The sequence below is a fragment of the Trichosporon asahii genome, assembly GCF_000293215.1.
Source record: "Trichosporon asahii var. asahii CBS 2479 unplaced genomic scaffold scaffold00015, whole genome shotgun sequence".
NCBI lineage: Eukaryota > Fungi > Basidiomycota > Tremellomycetes > Trichosporonales > Trichosporonaceae > Trichosporon > Trichosporon asahii.
This window is the reverse complement of record NW_014040909.1, coordinates 213,722-230,297: the sequence shown is the minus strand read 5'-3', so window position 1 is coordinate 230,297 and position 16,576 is coordinate 213,722. Positions and strand designations below refer to the sequence as shown.

Here is a 16,576-nt window from a genome sequence, read left to right as displayed (position 1 = left end):
GACCGCTGACTGCCCTCCATGGATTTGGTTCCGCTCCGTCCTCCTTCACCTCTTGCTCCTCCTCGCCCAACTACTGGCGGCATGGCGGCAAACGATGTCTCTGCCGGAATTGCAGAGTTGCTGCGCGAGCCACGAAGTGCTACCTTGAGAGAGAAAGAAACGAGAGCGCTGAGGAGCGCTCAGCTGAGCCCATAGCAGTAGCACAGCCAGCTCCACTGGAGTTTGAGCACAGCCAGCCCAGCGGCGAGCGGTGAACCACTCCGTCAGAGGGAGCACAGGCAGCACAGCCCAGCGCCAAGAGCTGATTCGTCGATCTCGTCCAACCCACGAGCCCTCCGACCCTCCCACCTCGGCCAGCCCTTGATCGCCGTGCTGGGCAGGTTCGCTTGGTCCTGCGCACCCCTCTTTCTCCCCATATGCCACGCAGCCTCTCCGCACTTTTACTACCCACACCCAAGACCCCGGCCACAGCCCAAGCCCAAGCAAGCCCAAGGCCAGACCGCCGCCGCACTGCTGCCAAGCGTTCCGACCCATCGAGATGGACGATTTTCGGGGTACGCCCTCCTTGTCCCCTGGTGGATCTTGGGATCACCTCAGCCATGCAGCCACCCACCCTGCAGCCACAATCACCCTGGGACGCGACTCTGCACGTCTGCACACTCGAGGACGCACCTGGAGAACGCGCGCACTGACTATGCACTGACTGCTGGGCATCTCCGAGGCCGTCCGTCTACGCACCCGCTCACGCATCCGCTGCTGATCGCATACCATGCACGGACCACTGCTGGAGTAAGCCAACAGACGGCGCAAAAATGCAATACAATACCAAGCTGCGGATGATCGCGGTATCACTGCTTCGCCAAGCCGCACCTCGTTAGTGTCGATCAACGACTAAATGCAGCGCAACGTTTGGGACATGGGCATCAAGCCGGGGGAGGTTGCATAGCGGACGGACTGGCGCTCACGGAGCACTGGGAGTCCGCCACCATTATGAATCCAAAGATACAAAGGAATGAGAGTGTCTAAAAACGAAAGACAAGTGTGTGGTCGTGGTTGTATGTGTTGGTGACAAACATCTCAAAAACTCAGCGGCTCAGCCTCTTGAAGTGTAGTGAGAAAGAGAGGAGGGGGGAAAAGAGGTCCAGCCGCTTAGAAGATGGTGCGGCGGCGGTGGCCGTTGAGGCCGCGCTTGTGCTGCTGCTCAGCCTCGAGCTTCTGGGCCTCCTCGGCGTAGGTCTCGAGCGAGCCGTCGGTGGCACCGTCGCAAGTGGGGTCGGCAATGTTGGCGACGGTCCACTGCTGGTTGGTGTTGGAGGGGACGCAGCGCCAGATCTGGACGTCGGCGCCCTCGGTGAAGTTGCCGTCCTTGACGTCGAAGCAGTAGTCGTTCTGGCTCCACTTGATCGTGTAGATGTTCTTGTCCTCCTTGCCCTCAACGGGGTCAAAGTCGAACACCTGGTTGTCCGAGGGGATGGCGCAGATCCAGTGCTGGAGGAGGTTGCCGTTGTGGGCCTTGCCGTCGGTGACGTCGATGCAGTGGTGGTGGGCGTCGTCCTGCTCCTCACCCTTCAGGTCCTCCTCGGTGAAAGCAGTGAGGTGAGCAGTCTTGGTGCTGTAAGTGTAGGCGGTGCCAGCACCGTTAGTGCACTTGGAAAGCTTGAGGCCGGAACCGTTGGTGGCGTTGTTCACGGCAAGACAGAGCTCGGGGGCGCTGATGGGGGAGATGGTGAAGGTGGCCTTTTGGATGTGTGTCAGCGGATGATAGATGGGAGGAAGGCGCGATCGGCCACGCGACGCGCGCGACTACTCACCTTCTCCTCGGCGGCGAAGGCAGGGACGGCGGCAACAGCGAGAGCAGCGATGAGAGCGAACATGTTGACTGGAAGGGCGTCGAGGTGATTAAAGAAAGAGAGAGGGGGGTATGAGACTAGAGTTTTGGAAAAGAGAGTGTTTGTCGAAAGTTGTCGGTTGAAAGAGTAAGAAGAAGAAAGAGAATGCTGGTTTTAATAATGGACGAGGAAAGACGGATGCGCGGCGAGGGGGTGATGGACAGGGAGGGGGACTGGAGAGTCGAGAGAGACTGGTAGGGCCCAGGTCCGAGGCCGCCAGAGCCTAAGCCAGGGCGAGGCGTTGTTGGTGTTCCAAGCCCATGGAAGTGCCCAGCCAAGGAGCAAGGCAGACTAGCTTCACAGTGCAGCCTGTGGTATAGGCCGTATAGGAGGGCTCGGTAAGGACGTCGTTGGCCAAGAGGTCACTGAAAACGAACGGGTTGACACAAGTGAACGAGGTAATGCCAGGGTCCCAGGGACGGACGGGTGGACCTGAAGCGCGAGGTGCCGTGGTGCAGCCTATGAGGAGCGAGCCGGTGAGTGGGATCGCGTCCGACAGATGCCCTCGAAGGCCTCGAGTGCTAAGTATGGAGTGCACCTGGTTGCAAGTCCTTAGCAGGATTCAGCCTGGCAGCACTAAAGCCTGACAAGAGGTACGAGGCCGGCTGGGGTGTCCGGGTTGTCCGGCAGCACGAACCCACCCAATTCTAAGGCCCGACCGTCCCTAAAAGGACTTCAGGCCCGTGGCACCCCCCGATTCAGGGGGAGAGTTTTGTTATGCCTCGCCGTTGTTTGCAACGCGCCCATACAGCGAGTTATATTAGGACCATTAAAGCGCACTCGTAATCCTTCATCAACAAGTGATCAAACACCTCATTAGGATTCATTGAATAGACCGCACCAGGGTTATCCAACGGGCCACGCACGAGGAAAGGTTTGGCTTAGGGTTAGGTCTCGGCATCCCGCCAAGCTAACGCCCTGCTAATTTCCTGAAGGGGCAAGTCCACTGCAGTCCCCTTGGCACTCGGCCAACAGCAGCACCACCCATTTTGGTGACCACGTCAGTCTCGGCGACATGCATGCTGGACCACGCCGGGGTTCTCGTCTGCGTGCACATCAGATCTCTTCTGCGAATGATTGTGGCGATTTCGACGGTTAATGCACAAGTTGAAAGATGTCGATGGAGCAATGGATGTGTTGGGAAACTCAGTTGCAAGATGAAACACCGGAAGCGACGCGTAGGCACGCCGAGGAGGAATGAATTACCGTAACGGGGAATTCTAACCCACTCGGGACCTGGAGGGCAGCCGGGACACAACGCGTGCGGTGATGAATCGAGGACCAGCGTGGTGAGCGGTGCATGCCCACACTTGGAGCTCCAGGAGCTCCTCATCAACAAGCTTCAAGCGCAACCGAGTGCAGTGCACAGCGCACATTACGGGCACGCGGGGTGGGCTTGTCACTGGACCGCTGGTCAGAGGTGCGTCATACAGTCGCGAGAGCCTGCCGATTGCGTTCTGTTGGCAGCTGGTGCTGGCGGGTAATCTCTTTGCCCATCCATTCAGCATGTAGAGCGCCACCATGCATTCGCTACCTGAGACTGCACTGTCCTCAACCACAAATGCGGCAGCGTACTGGCTCGCATGCATGCCGAAATCTGCGCAACAGGATGCTCCAACCTGACGGCGGGCATGTCGCAGGTTAGAGGTACCAGGTGTCGGAACATACTGCCAGCCTTCACCTAAACCCTCTCGTACCTCTGTACGTTTGCACCACAGCTGACAGGTACCAGCGCACAGAGCACGACCTTAGCACCGTTACACACTACCTGGCTAGATCGTCACTTCCGCCCCCCCACCGCCTTCTCCCACACTGCTGCTGCGCTCGTGCGCACCCCAGCGTCCAGCCTCCCTTCATAACCTCTTGTTCATCAACATGCATCTCTTCTCCACTTTTCAACGACCACACCCCCAATCGCCCCCTTCAGATCTCACGAGTGTCTGTGCTCTGGAAGCATACGCCTCATCTTGCAAGAGCTGGCTCTCACCTTTGTCCTCGTCTGTTGATCAGTCTAATACTTTCTGCTCCCATCGTCTGCCAGCGCCGGCCGCTCAGACCCCTCCTCCCCGTCACCCTTGCCGCCTTAGCAGCACCGCCATCCTCAAACGCGGCTTCTCCTTCCTTCCATCACTCCCGAACTCTTGTCCTGGTGTTAAAATAACAGCATCCACCTCTTGGCCGTCCAAGTTGCTTGTTGTCTTTGCTCAATATGCCCGACCCATTCGGAAGCTTTGGCTGGATTTGTGAGTAAACAAACAACACACTGACCGTGTCATCCGACCTTCCGCCGCCCACAAACACACAAACACAGCTAACCCCCAGGCCAACACACTGCGCTCCCGCAGTGCAACCTTCTGTTCAACCAGATCTGGCAGAATGCGACTGACCTGGAGGTCCTCTTCCCGGCTAACTCGACGTTCTACCACAACTACACCATCGTGAGTGCTGGCTCTCTGACGTTGCTACCGAGCCTCCAACTGACGGAAGACCCCGAGCACTTCGCCCGATGAGCCCAAAGCCGCCGCTGCCCGACGAGACGCCGGCTCGGGCCTCGGCAATGACTGTGTTATTCCGCGGGTAACGACCCAGAACAGCCTGGGTGACATCGGTAAGCTGCATCTATGGCTGTGTCAGCTAATGGCAGCCACTGTCGTTGTGTCGTTCGTGTCTCTGCTGATGGTGTTCGCGCTGCTGTTCCTGTCGAAGCGCCGACGAGCCGCCGTTGGCCGCTCGGAGCTTCAGATTTTCTTGATTGTCAGTTCTAAACGTCGCCTGAGAACTGACAAGCAGGGTTTCGGATTCATGTCAGCCCTGCAGGCGGTGACTATGTCGTCTATGCTCGAGCAGGCGAGTCAGCCGCTCGTCATTCTGTCCGCGATCCACTGTGCGGCCATCGCGGCCGTCGCCTGGATGCTCGTGTACAACGGTATCATCGCTACTCAGGTTCTGGAGTGAGTCGGCCGTGGAATGTCGCAGCTAACCACCAGGGACGGCTCCCTCCCCTCGCTGCTCAGTATGGGTCTCATCTCGGCCGCCTTCTTCGGTGGAACGTGCTACGTCGCCCTCGCTGTTGGGTTTAACTACAACGACGCCTTCTTCGTCGGTGCCGAGCACCCCGAGCAGCTTAAGAGTATCGCCCTCTTTGTCTTAACAATGATTTGGCCCGCAGCGTAAGCTCTTCCACCGGGTGTTCGAGCTAACATACCAGGGCCGTTGTAATCTACCTCCTCATCATGATCTACGTCACCTTCCTCAAGCTGAAAGAGGCGAAGCCTGCCATCATCCTGATCGCAGGATTCGTGCTCTTTGCTGGTGGACAGGTGGTGCAGTTCCTCGCTTCGCAGCCGCTCTGCCGGGCATCGCACAGCAAGGTGAACGGCTCGTTCCTCATGTCGTTTGCGATGGACCTCGCCGTTGGTCTCGTCTTTTTCGCGTGGCTCACGATCACGGAGGAGGACTGGGACGACCACATGTGGTACGCCTAAGTACGTGAGGTCGTGCGCGAGTGAGTGCCATGCGCGAGTGAGTGCCAAAAGGTGTGAGCTTGCAAACGGCAAGCTATAGATCATGAGGTTTCTGGTTCTGTAGTAGAGTAGATTCTGTCTTTCCCTATCTTGTTACGACCCGATATGCATTCTGATGTTGTTGACATTGCACAGCGGTGCTGACTGGCTGCGATAAGATCGACGCTGGACGATATGACGTCGCCGAACTAGGTCATGATGAGGGGCCAATGTCCGCTGAATGGAGGCTCAATGTCATGACGGCAGGCATCAGGCTCAGCTCATGGGTCTGAATTTCGGGTGCAATTCAGGCATTCTGGGTGCGATCAGCCGTTCAAGCTGTGGGGAACCAGTCGTCGCGGCGTCCTCCGCCATCACACGTGGGCGAGGAAAGTGTCCGCCGAGATCTCCCCATCACTGTCGATGCATCGGATCCTCATAAAGGAGAGGAGGGAATGACGCTGTGAAATGGCCGTGTCTTTTGTATGGAGGCCGACGGGCGAGCGGCGACAGAACACAGTCATCAATGGGCTTCTCTATGCATGGAAAGCAAAGCCATGCTAGCGCACGGGCCCATGCAGTGGTTGTCAGGGTTCCGCCGCTGGCCGCTGACGCGCTGTGCGTAGTGAGTGCCCGGATAAGCCGTTTTCGGCCTGGCCGGCTTGTCATAATCCACGGGCCACGGGTCCATGGTCGATCGAAAGTCAGTCCGCGCCCCGCAGTATCTCATCGCGCCATCGACTGGCCACGAGATATTAGCTCTCTCGCTCGCGAGCAAGATTTCACCCACGCTCAACACTCACACACGTACACAACATTTACTCCAACTTGCATTCGCTCCACCTTCCAGTCAAGCATAGCATAACACCACTGCAACATAAATCATTCTTTGCATCAAGATACGACTACTACGTAAACGACACGACCATCACGACATTCCTCAGTACTCACCTCACACACCCGACCCGGTAACCGGAACGCCTTGCAGACCGAGGTCGCCCAAATTTCCACCCACCCGCACACAAACAAACTCGACACTACGTCTGTCGCGCGGCTGACGCAACGCTGCAGCGACGCAACGACGCACACACACACACAAGCGACATAATGGGTGACGCGCCCTTACCGAGCACGAGCGCCGGACGGCCTAAGGTCGCCGTGATCGGTTCTGGTCTCGCGGGACTTACAACAGCGTACCTCCTGTCTGAGGCGGGACTCGAGGTCTGGCTCGTTGAGAAGGTACGTTACTCCGAGCCGACGCCTAGCGCAACGATGCTCTGACCCGTGTGACGCCGACAAATGGCACGAACGTCTTCACACCTCAGCTGACTCCAGCACTTGAAGCTGACATCAGGCGCCCCGTTTGGGCTTCTACTCGCACAGCGTCGAGCTCGACGCCGAGCCCGAAGACCCCTCGCTCTCACCTGTCTCCACCACCTCGTCTACACTCGCCCCGGCTCTTCCCATTGAGCGCCGCACATCTTCCACGTCCTCTGGCCGTCTCTCGCCCGTTCCGCCATCCGAGCCCATGGTCCGACGCAGCTCGGCAACCTCCTCTGGCCGTCTCTCCCCCGTCCCGCCCGACCCATGTCACGGCGCGTGAGTGGCGGCTCAGAGGCGGGGGACAAGTACGGCGACGTCTTTACCGGTCGCATCCTGACGCCGCCGCGGCGACGGCCGTCGAGCATCCTCGGCGCGAGCGAGGGAACCGTCGTCGACGTCCCCATGCGCTCCTTCCAGGGCGGGTACTATCCGCAGCTCCTCGCGCTCTACCGCCACCTCGGCTTCACGCCTAAGCCGTCCGCGTACACGTTCTCCTTCGCCGAGCTCGGGCAGCGCGCCTACTTCACATACGAGGGTGCGAGCGGCGCCTCCATCCCCTCATTACCAAGTGGCGCGTGGCGATCCCCACTCGCCCTCACTCGCGCGCTGATCGAGCTGCTACTCGCGGGCGTGTGCTACGTGCTCTTCCTCGCGTTGGCGTTTGCAATCTGGCACTCCCTGCTGCCGGAGCGTCTGCAGAAGGCGCCCTTTGGTGCCGTCATCGACGCAGCTGCCGAGAAGATCGACAAGCCCCTCCGTCTCCTGCCCCGCACACGGCTCGGCGGGCCGTTCCGCCGCTTCGTCTCCCGCCTCGTTATTCCCCTCTTCTCGGCCGTCGGCACCATGACGGTCCCCGATGTGCTGGCGGCGCCCGCAGAGCCGCTGCTCGACTACGTCCACGCCGGCGTCGGCACAGCGCACTACTCCCTCGGGGCGATCAGCTCGCGCGACGTCGCCATGGCGCTCGCGTCCCCGCCCGATCTCCGGCTGCGGCTGGGCATCTCGGTCGACTCGATCAGATACTCTGCCGGCAAACTCGTGCTGGGCTTGGACGGGAGGGAGGAGACGTTTGACCGCGTTGTGCTCGCCACGGAGGCTAGTGCTTCCTTGAAGCTGCTCGAGAGCCTCGAGTTCGACATGACGCTGGCGGGCAAGGGACGCGATCGCGGCCGGATTAGAAGGATTCAGAAGATCAGGAAGGAGGTGCTCCGCAGTGTGACCTATCGGGAGAGTATCGTCGTGACGCACACTGATGCCGAATCTGTAACTCCGCCGGGAGACGGGCGGATGATCAACCTCGTCCTCCCCCCCTCGTCCAAGGGGGCGAGTGTCTGGCCCCGTGCCGCCTATGAGAAAGCCGATGGCAGCAACAAGGGGTTAGAAGCACCCCACTTCGCCCCCGAGGCGGGCTACATCATGGCGACGCACGAGACGCGTGGCGTGCTGCAGACGACCAACCCGATCTGCCCCATCTCAGCCAGCAAAGTGTTGGGCGTGGCAAGGATGGAGCGCGCGCTGCCATTCAACTCGGACGCATTGCTGTCGCTGCTCACGCACCAGCCTGTGCCCTCCTCCTCGACTCCGCAGACATACCACGCGCGCGCGAATGGATCTGGATCCTCGCCCGATCCCTCCCCTCCCTCGTCCCTGTCCAAGTCCACGTCGCTGTCACGGAGCAACTCAGCAGCCTCCACGCTCTCCCGCACCGGATCTCTGAAGGAGAAGAGCGCAGAGGAGGAAGAAGACCTCGTGCATCTCGTGGGGAGCTATGCGTACCCTGGCATTCCGCTACTGGAGGGATGTGTAGGCAGCGCGAGACGGGTCGCGAGGGAGATTCTGGGGAGGGAGCCGGAGGTGGATTGGGATGCTGCAAGGGGTGGGATTGTGGGGAGGGCTTGGAGGTGGAGGAGGCGGGCGAGGGTTGGTGGTGTGCTTTAGCGAGCGGCGAGCGGAGCGAGCCGCGAGAAGGGCGACCGCAGCGGGCACAGTGAGCTCGACGTTGGCAGCGAGTCCGGCGAGCATGCACGCATGCCTTCGCGTGCTTCTCCTCACTTCTCAACCCTGTTGGCTTATTCCTCACTCCCCTTCTATGATCCCTACTGGACGATGTCCTTGTGTTTGGAGCCGGAACAGTGGCCTGAGTAGACGACCTGTATGCATTACGCGTATCGCGATAACAACCCGACATGGAGAAAGTAGGGGCGCAAGGCGGCGTGACAGGAACAGCGAGGGGTGGTCATGGACGATAAGGAGCGTTTCAGCTAGGGCATGCGGGGTGGTCAGTGCGCGGGTGAGCGTGGGTGAGTCAACCGTCCTTGATCTTGCGTCCTTCCTTCCCTCATTCTCTCATCCTCTCATTCCTCCTTCCTCCTTCCTCCTTCTCCGACCTCTGTATCTCTGCCCTCTCCCCTCCGCCATTTCCCCTCTGAACCCTCTAAACCCTCTGCAGCTCTGCCCACTCTCCTCCCCCATTCTCTGACATCTCTCCGCTTACTTCCCTCTCTAACCTCCCTCTGACACCGTCATCACATCTTCCTTGCTCTCTCATCTACTGCAAGCCCTGATTCAGCCAACGGCAAAGCGCCAAGGCGGGACAGAGGCAGGAGGCACAGTGAGCTGACCAACTCAACGTCTTCGAAGCTGACAGACAGACCCGCCCCAACGCGGCATATGTCCAGGAAGGAAGAACAAGAGGAGCCTTGCGATGCCCAGAAGTAAGCTAGCCACGATGTCAAGTTAGCTGACGACCAGACCGTAGCGCAAGTGAGCTTCCTCGCCAGCATCGAGGGCTGACGTTCAGCTTTCCCTGTGAATAGAGGTGAGCAGCTATCCTGTACGAACACGAGCTGACCAACAGAGTGTTGTGTGAGCTAGCTACCACAGGAGGAAAAGCTGACGTTCAGTTCTTCCATTCTGCTTGCCGTGGGCTTGTCCTGTAAGCTTCCGAGTCTTCCTCAGCGGTGAGCTGTTCGCAGGCCGCAGCTCTGCGCGGGTGAGCTGACATCTCTTGCGGGGAGCTGACGTCCAGACCTCCTTCCTTCCTGTGCTTCCTTCACTGGTGAAGCTGAGCTAGACCTCTGGTTGCTGGACGAGCTCTCTCGCTACCGAGTAGATCTGACGTCCAGCCTCTTCCATCTGTGTAAACTTGACCAGTGAGCTACACCGAACTCGAACAATAGCTGACACGCAGTTCGGACCGTGTGTCGGTGCACTTTGTCTTCTGTTCGTTGGGTAGCGTACAGCCCTGTGATACGCTGAGTGGTGAGCTGCGGGCATGGCGTAGGTGCTGACACCCAGCTCAACCTCAGCCCTGCCACTCTGGAATGATCTGCGGCTACATGGCTCTCTCTGATCCAGCTCACTCTCGACCCTTCTTCCTCTCACTTGGGTTGTGAAAGTATGCTCCTCTACGCATCGACTCAGCTGACGTCCAGCCGCGTCTCTGTCCATTTGTCACAGCTCTGTCTATGCGGGCGGTTAGCTCGAAAGCAGCGGGGTGAGCTGACACCTAGCCTCGCCCTTTGCCTCTGGAAGTACTTGAGAGGCTGACGAGTAAGCTAGCACCAATCGCGAAATGAGCTGATGGTTCAGATCTTTCACATTGGGTATCAGTACGCTGCTAACCTGTTACCCATAGCTGACGAACCGACCTCTCGGCCCCTCGTGGATTGCGACCTCGCTCACGAGATAATGACTGTTTGAGCCTTTGTTATCTGCGCAATGTGAGCTAGCAGTCGCTTGCAACTGATAGGCTGGCGCCAGATCGTTGATGAGCAGGAATGAACTGTGAGTCTCTTTGTAGGAAGCCGGCGTCCTCGCTTCACGCTCTCTCGCCACCAAAGCATTTAGGAGCAAACAGGCCAGCTACGGTGCACATAGACATATCTGACATACAGAGATACTGTATACCTCCCTACCATACCAAGTCGCAGCCTCAACTCGCACCCAGCCTGTCGCCTCGATGTGAGCTCCAGGATCCCCTTCCGAGCTAATGGCAGACAGCGTTGATCCTTGCCGAGGGGCAACCGCAAGGCTGGCTTCGAAGCCCCCAGCGACGGACAGCTCGACATTACCAACCTCTGCAGGCACGAGACAGGAAAGTGCTCGAGTGAGCTGGCGGTAGAAGGCATAGCTCACCCCAGGCCACACCTACAGGGTGCACTGCAGTGCGCAGCTCCGACGCAGCTCGGGTCTTAGCTGACACGCACTCGTACTTCGCTGCACGATCATTGAGATGCGATCAGCCGCGATGGCTTCAACCAGCCCACGTTCACTCTCCTTCCGCTTCAGCGAGGCATTTCAACAACAAGGCCAAACTTGAAACTAACACAGAGGGTACGTCGGCGACGCACGTTGTGAGCTACCTGCCTCCTTATTTACTGTAGCTAACGCACAGGCTGCCTCCTTTCCGTTTCTGCTGCCAAAGCTAGCTGAGGGTGAGCTGCAAAAATGTTACGGTGTCAAGCTGACATTCAGCTGTGATAGGATTTGCAGAATGAGCCAGGGCAGACGTTGTGCGCGTAGGTGAGCTGAGTGGAAGAGATCAGCAGCTGACGCTCAGCGCCTGGACTCAGCGTTTTCGCGTGGAGTTTCAATAGCCATCTACTGTAACCCATGTCACACTTCTTCAGTGAGAGCATGTGCCAACCACACCTTGTACCTTTGATGCAATGTTGAGGAACATCCCTGCCAGATTAGATCATAACCTTGCTGCATCGATGATACGGAAGGTTCTTGACATGAGCACAGCGAGTACTGACGAGCCGGGCCTCATCGTTCCTCGGTCCGACAGATGATGGCCACGTTTCCCTTTGTCGAGATCTTGGAGAGTTTGCATCCTTGTCACGACATCAACGTACAGTAGGGTGACGGACTCGTTACGACGGAACTGAGACGGAAGAGTTGCGTAAGAGATCCTCGGAAACAAGTGGATCGAGTGGCCGAAGGCAACGCCAACGATGAACATCGTCCGGTAAGCCTCTACTGTATGTATGAATGCTCCTCAGCACGGCAGTGCCTCGTCCAGAAAACAACAGCAGTAAGAGCTGTGCGCTGCACTGGATGTTTGGACATGGAGAAAAGCCTCAATAGGCGAGCGTGGAGGGAGGGAAACCGCCACACCCTCGGAACACCTCCGACCAACCTCCCACCCACCTCCGAACCTTCCGCAATGCTCCGTTTGCACCAAACATTGCACACCAGTGATATCGGGGTGCCGCCGGTACATGGCTTGCATAGCTTACATAGCTTGCATAGCTCCGATCTGGACCATGAGGCTGACGAGAATCACCACAGGACCTGCCGTAGACTTGCCCCTGCCTTTTGCGTAAATTACGGTACGCCTCTCGAGAGGCAGGGCACGCGCTCCGTGTGGCCGCGTGTGGAGTGGTAGTGGGCAGATGTCTGGATTTGGATCGCTCCAGACACTACACTGCTGATAGTCCCATCAGTCCCGATTTGCGAGCATTTTGTGATACACACAAGTGTGCGCTCGCTAGCCCACACCATCCAACCTCTGAGGAACCACCTAAGCCGTGGCACTCGCACCACCGCCATGGTTCAAACTTCAAACCCCGATCACTCCAGGCATTTTTACAGCGGGCCGGTTCCTGGGCCCTCCTTTTCGTGTTGTTCACAAGCTGCACAGGGGTGGTTCCTCCTTTACGTCAAGCCTGAAGCGCTACGGTGCTCTCGCTGAATGTCTAACCGCGGCGCCGATCGCGCACAGCCCTGTATGCCTGGAGGTCTGGACGCCTCGACGCGTGTGAAAGGCTTTGTGGCCTGGAAGAGCAGGCTCCGGGGTGGGGCATGCCCCCCCACAGCCCCCCACAGCTCATCACACTGGCAAGAATGCCTTCCCATTAGCAATGTGGGTTAGACAGGCCATCGAGGTCGATAGGTCCAGAGAGAGGGGAAATGATCGGCGTCTCGCTATTCTTGTGAAAGAATAGAGTTTGCGTAGAGGAAGTTGACCCCAAGAATGTACTCGCTCATCCGTCTGTCAATTTTCTTTGCGCTGAGAGAAGCTGGAATGTGACGCGATGGCCGGTCATTGAGCTGAAGGTGCGGTCGATGACTTTGTCTCGGGTTTGATTGTGGCGCATGATGAGGCTCAGCCAACCCATGGCCGGCCACAAGCGGCCGCCACCCGCGCTCAATCTACTGGGATAGTGAGGGTCGAATGGTAGCTTGTCCGTCTTCCGGATGATCGCAGCTCACTCTTGATTGTGACACAGAGACGCTGAATATTCCGTGTCGAATGTCAGAGGGATGTAGCGCAGGAGCTGCAAGCTCTGGCTCACTGCCGCCGTTACCGCGCAGAGGCCCGGCGAACCTCTGTCATATGGTTCCTCTCTGTTACATCGCTGCATACCGTTGCACGCAGTGACAGTGCAGTCGTCGCTACGAGCCGTTATGCCGCGCACCGCTTGCACGAGACACGAGCGAGACTCCCGGAACGTACCGCAGCATGGGTTTGCTGCCGAGGCGTCGATCCGAGGCCGCCAAGCGCCACCGGTGGGGTCCGACGGTGGACCAATAGGCCCGCCATTCACCTGCCGTCATCTTCGCGGTACGTTCTGTCGGCCTGGCCGGTTTGGGTACCGCTCCATACGTGTCAGAAGGTGAGTCGTGAGTTGAGCACATGAGTGGTTCGATGGTGAGGAGGCTTTTGAAATGGTAGTGGGTCTTCATTGAGAACGGCCGAAAAGACGGAGGCGAATCCTCGTGTGGGCAGGGTGAGTGCACTTGGTGCCTCTGGCGACGTCTTCAAAGCTGATGAAGGGGGATTTGGCACCACTTGAACCGTCTGTAGATGACCAATGAGAGTTTCGAGACCTGGAATGTCCGTTAGAGGGAGGTGAGGATGCTCGAGACACGCAGGTTGAAGTTCGATGGGCCAAGGTGAGCTTTACACAGAGAAATCCTCTCTAAAGTCCACGAGCCGGAACGCTTTGGCGATTGGCGATCACTACAGCCTGATCTGTTGCCTTTGGAGCCGTTCCGACTTTGATGTCGGCCGCAGATTGCCCTGTGGCAGTGATGGCCGCCACCCCACTCCTCCCCCTCCCCCGCTTCCGTCATCGCAGGCCGGACTCCGGAACCAAGCCTGACCTCCTTTGGTAAGGCAACGGCAACGCGATGGATCGTGCCATGTGTAATGCGATGTCGTGCCATGATCGAAGATCGTCAACGCACCATCTCGACATATCTCGTCACAGCTTTCTTGCAGTTCTCCGGCCACTCCAAGCCGGTGTGGCCGAGCCCGGGGCGCGGCGTGCCTACCGTGTTGCCAAGCTCCCACCCAGCTCCCACTGCGTCCCACCATCCCCGTCAGTCGCCGGGCCGCAACCGGCCCACCAAGTCTGTGACCCAGATTCCGCCGCACCCCTTACAGCTGGAGTGGATAGCTGGGCCTTGATCGATCGCCACTCCGGGCCAGTGGCAGACAGCGACCAAAGTCTGTTCGCTATTTCTGGCCAAATGAGCACGGACGAATGCGGCCACGTCTAGCCGCAATGTGGCACGCGATCCACCTGTCACTCGCGAAAGTCGCCGCAGCTCCTCATCATGGTCGTCAGGTTTCGATGGGCTTATCCTGAGCTGTGAGGCAGCGGACCACATGATGAGCTGCAAACTGCCCTTCGTAAGGAGCCGCGGCCAGGGTGATGAACGCGGCGAGGGGTGCTCGTGGGGTGAACGAAGGGACGAGACGAGGGGAGGAGGGGTTGCGTTTGAGACTTTCGCTGGAATCTGTCCGATGTGCGTTAGTGTTACGCAATAGTTACAATGACGCCAGACGTAAAGCTGGGACACCGCCCGGTCGAGGTCGGTCGTTGCGACCCACGCTCGGACCTGTACGGTATGGCTGAAAGCCAGCTTGGACGTTCTCAGCGCAATCGAGCTCTTGAACAAGGATATGAGAGCTTTGCCAGCCCCTTGGACGACCTGAGCTCGACTTGGAGCTGCCCTAGTATCTCTCGGCGATCTAAGAAGGCGTTAGTTGATGGTAAGCGGTCAATTAACGTTTCGGACGAGGGGCATCCTCAACCCCTCGCGTGGACGTTTTCAACCCCTCGTTCCCTGCTAATCCCTGCGCGTTCCGCGGTGGGGTGAACGCTCTCAGAAGGCCGTACCTTTCCTTCTCGAGGTCGCTGCTTTTGTTGCCTCTCATGCATGTTCTTCCCCCGTCGGGAAGGGTGGGACGAGGAGCCGTGAGGAATCAGGAGGTGGAGTTGTATACTCGGATCTTGGAAGCAACATCTAAGGGTTCGCCGAGCGATGGCGAGGGTCAGCGTACGATAGGAACCAGCCGAACAGGTGTACGTATGCCCCCTGGATACCCTTTTTCGTACCTGTTTGTTCCTCTGCATACCCAAGTTGTCGGGACAGGGGTGTGTAAGATGGGAGTCTCAGCGTTATTTCAACTCGGACCCCGACAATACCGAGAAGTTTCGAAATAGAGGATGGCTGTCCGAAGACTTGCCTAGCTGGATTCGAGTTCCACCCACCTGAGCCTGCAGCTCCAACGCCCGACAGCCATTGCTCTGAATACTGGGTGCAACAAACCGTCGCCATGGGTCCGGTTTGCACAGGGTTAAGCTCTGCCAGTCCTGCTCGAAACTTACATGGATGTCGACCACGCTGACTGGGAGCTGCGTGCGCTTGAGAATCAAAGCCGAAGTCGTTCCACGGACAATGGATACGACGGGTCCGTTCGGCAGGATCCATCCATGCTCCTTAAGGGTATTGAGGGCTCGCAGTTCACACACGCACACGGTGACTACCGAAGTGATGTAGCGTGGCACGGGCGTGCACAGGAAAAAGGACAAAGAAGGTGCAGGATTCAGAGCAAGAAATCGAGGAACATAGAGGCACGATTCACTAGCGGGTGCCAGCACAAACAGAGTTGATCGCTATGACGACACAAGCCATGCGACTCCGGCCATGAGTCCCTTCAACCTCCGTTTGCCCTCACAAACCTCACCGGCCCTATGGCCCTCAGCAACCCCAGCGACGTCGTGCAGCAACCATACAACCTTGCACCTTACTTGCGCCGTACGCGCTCGCAACTCCAGATCCTCTGTGATGCATGTACCTCAATGAGTCCAGGATCCACGATCGTCCCTCAAACAGTCCGCTGTCTGCTCAGGAGAGATTGATTCCCCGGCCGTGGTCCTTCGTTGGGCGCAAGCTATGACTCGCACAGCTTTTAGTATCGCGGAGCAAGGTACCCTCGCCATATGGGTTCGCTATGAATCGTTCCTCGCTCGCTGCATCCGTTACTGGGACCCTTCTGCGTCGGCGTCTCCCATCACTGCCGCTCCCCATCACTGCCGCTCCACGGCTCTGCCCGCTTGAGACCCCGACCCATGCCGCCCGTCAGTTAACGAAGAGCAATCTGTGCTTTCGTAAAGTAGCCCGTGCGCTAAAGCGGCTCCCGGTCTACTACAATTCAGGCGGCTTTCTGGGGCAAACTCTGTTTGATTCCAAGCCAGGCATGCACATGTTCTTGGAGCTTGAGGAACACTGGGCGCGGGCGCCGTGCACACCACGTTTACACGTCTAAGCTCCGAAACGTCCAGCATCTCGGAGCATTGACGCATGAGCTTGAGGCGTGCTCGCTGCCAGCCTGAACTAAAGCTGCCCGCCCACCCGCAACACCCGGACTCAACTTTGATTCATTTTGGCTCTGGCTGTTGGCTCCCAAATCTTGGAGCACGGAGCAACGTTGCTGCCCACAAGCTGCGTGCGCCTGTGACTGTAGGATCTTAAGCGTTCCCGTACTTCACCAAGAGATAAGAGCGCAGGTGTAGGCTGCGCCTGAGCTTGCACTGATCGGGGCTGCACTGAAGCATGCTG

At 58.3% G+C, this 16,576-nt stretch overlaps 3 protein-coding genes across 3 annotated transcripts; 2 read left to right on the top strand and 1 right to left on the bottom strand.

The window, feature by feature from the left end:
* Positions 1 to 1,149: 1,149 nt before the first annotated feature.
* A1Q1_07587 (uncharacterized protein) lies at positions 1,150 to 1,874 on the bottom strand (the record flags this gene model as incomplete). The annotated part of the gene is made up of 2 exons (XM_014326980.1): positions 1,150 to 1,737; positions 1,812 to 1,874. 2 exons carry the CDS (start codon positions 1,872 to 1,874, stop codon positions 1,150 to 1,152), a joined length of 651 nt encoding a protein of 216 aa, XP_014182455.1.
* Positions 1,875 to 4,098: 2,224 nt separating this feature from the next.
* Positions 4,099 to 5,374, top strand: A1Q1_07586 (uncharacterized protein; the record flags this gene model as incomplete). Its single annotated transcript, XM_014326979.1, has 5 exons — positions 4,099 to 4,132; positions 4,212 to 4,327; positions 4,377 to 4,840; positions 4,904 to 5,059; positions 5,098 to 5,374. The coding sequence occupies 5 exons, from the start codon at positions 4,099 to 4,101 to the stop codon at positions 5,372 to 5,374; spliced, it is 1,047 nt and encodes a 348-aa protein (XP_014182454.1).
* Positions 5,375 to 6,499: 1,125 nt separating this feature from the next.
* Positions 6,500 to 8,653, top strand: A1Q1_07585 (uncharacterized protein; the record flags this gene model as incomplete). Its single annotated transcript, XM_014326978.1, has 3 exons — positions 6,500 to 6,631; positions 6,747 to 6,991; positions 7,078 to 8,653. 3 exons carry the CDS (start codon positions 6,500 to 6,502, stop codon positions 8,651 to 8,653), a joined length of 1,953 nt encoding a protein of 650 aa, XP_014182453.1.
* Positions 8,654 to 16,576: the final 7,923 nt, after the last annotated feature.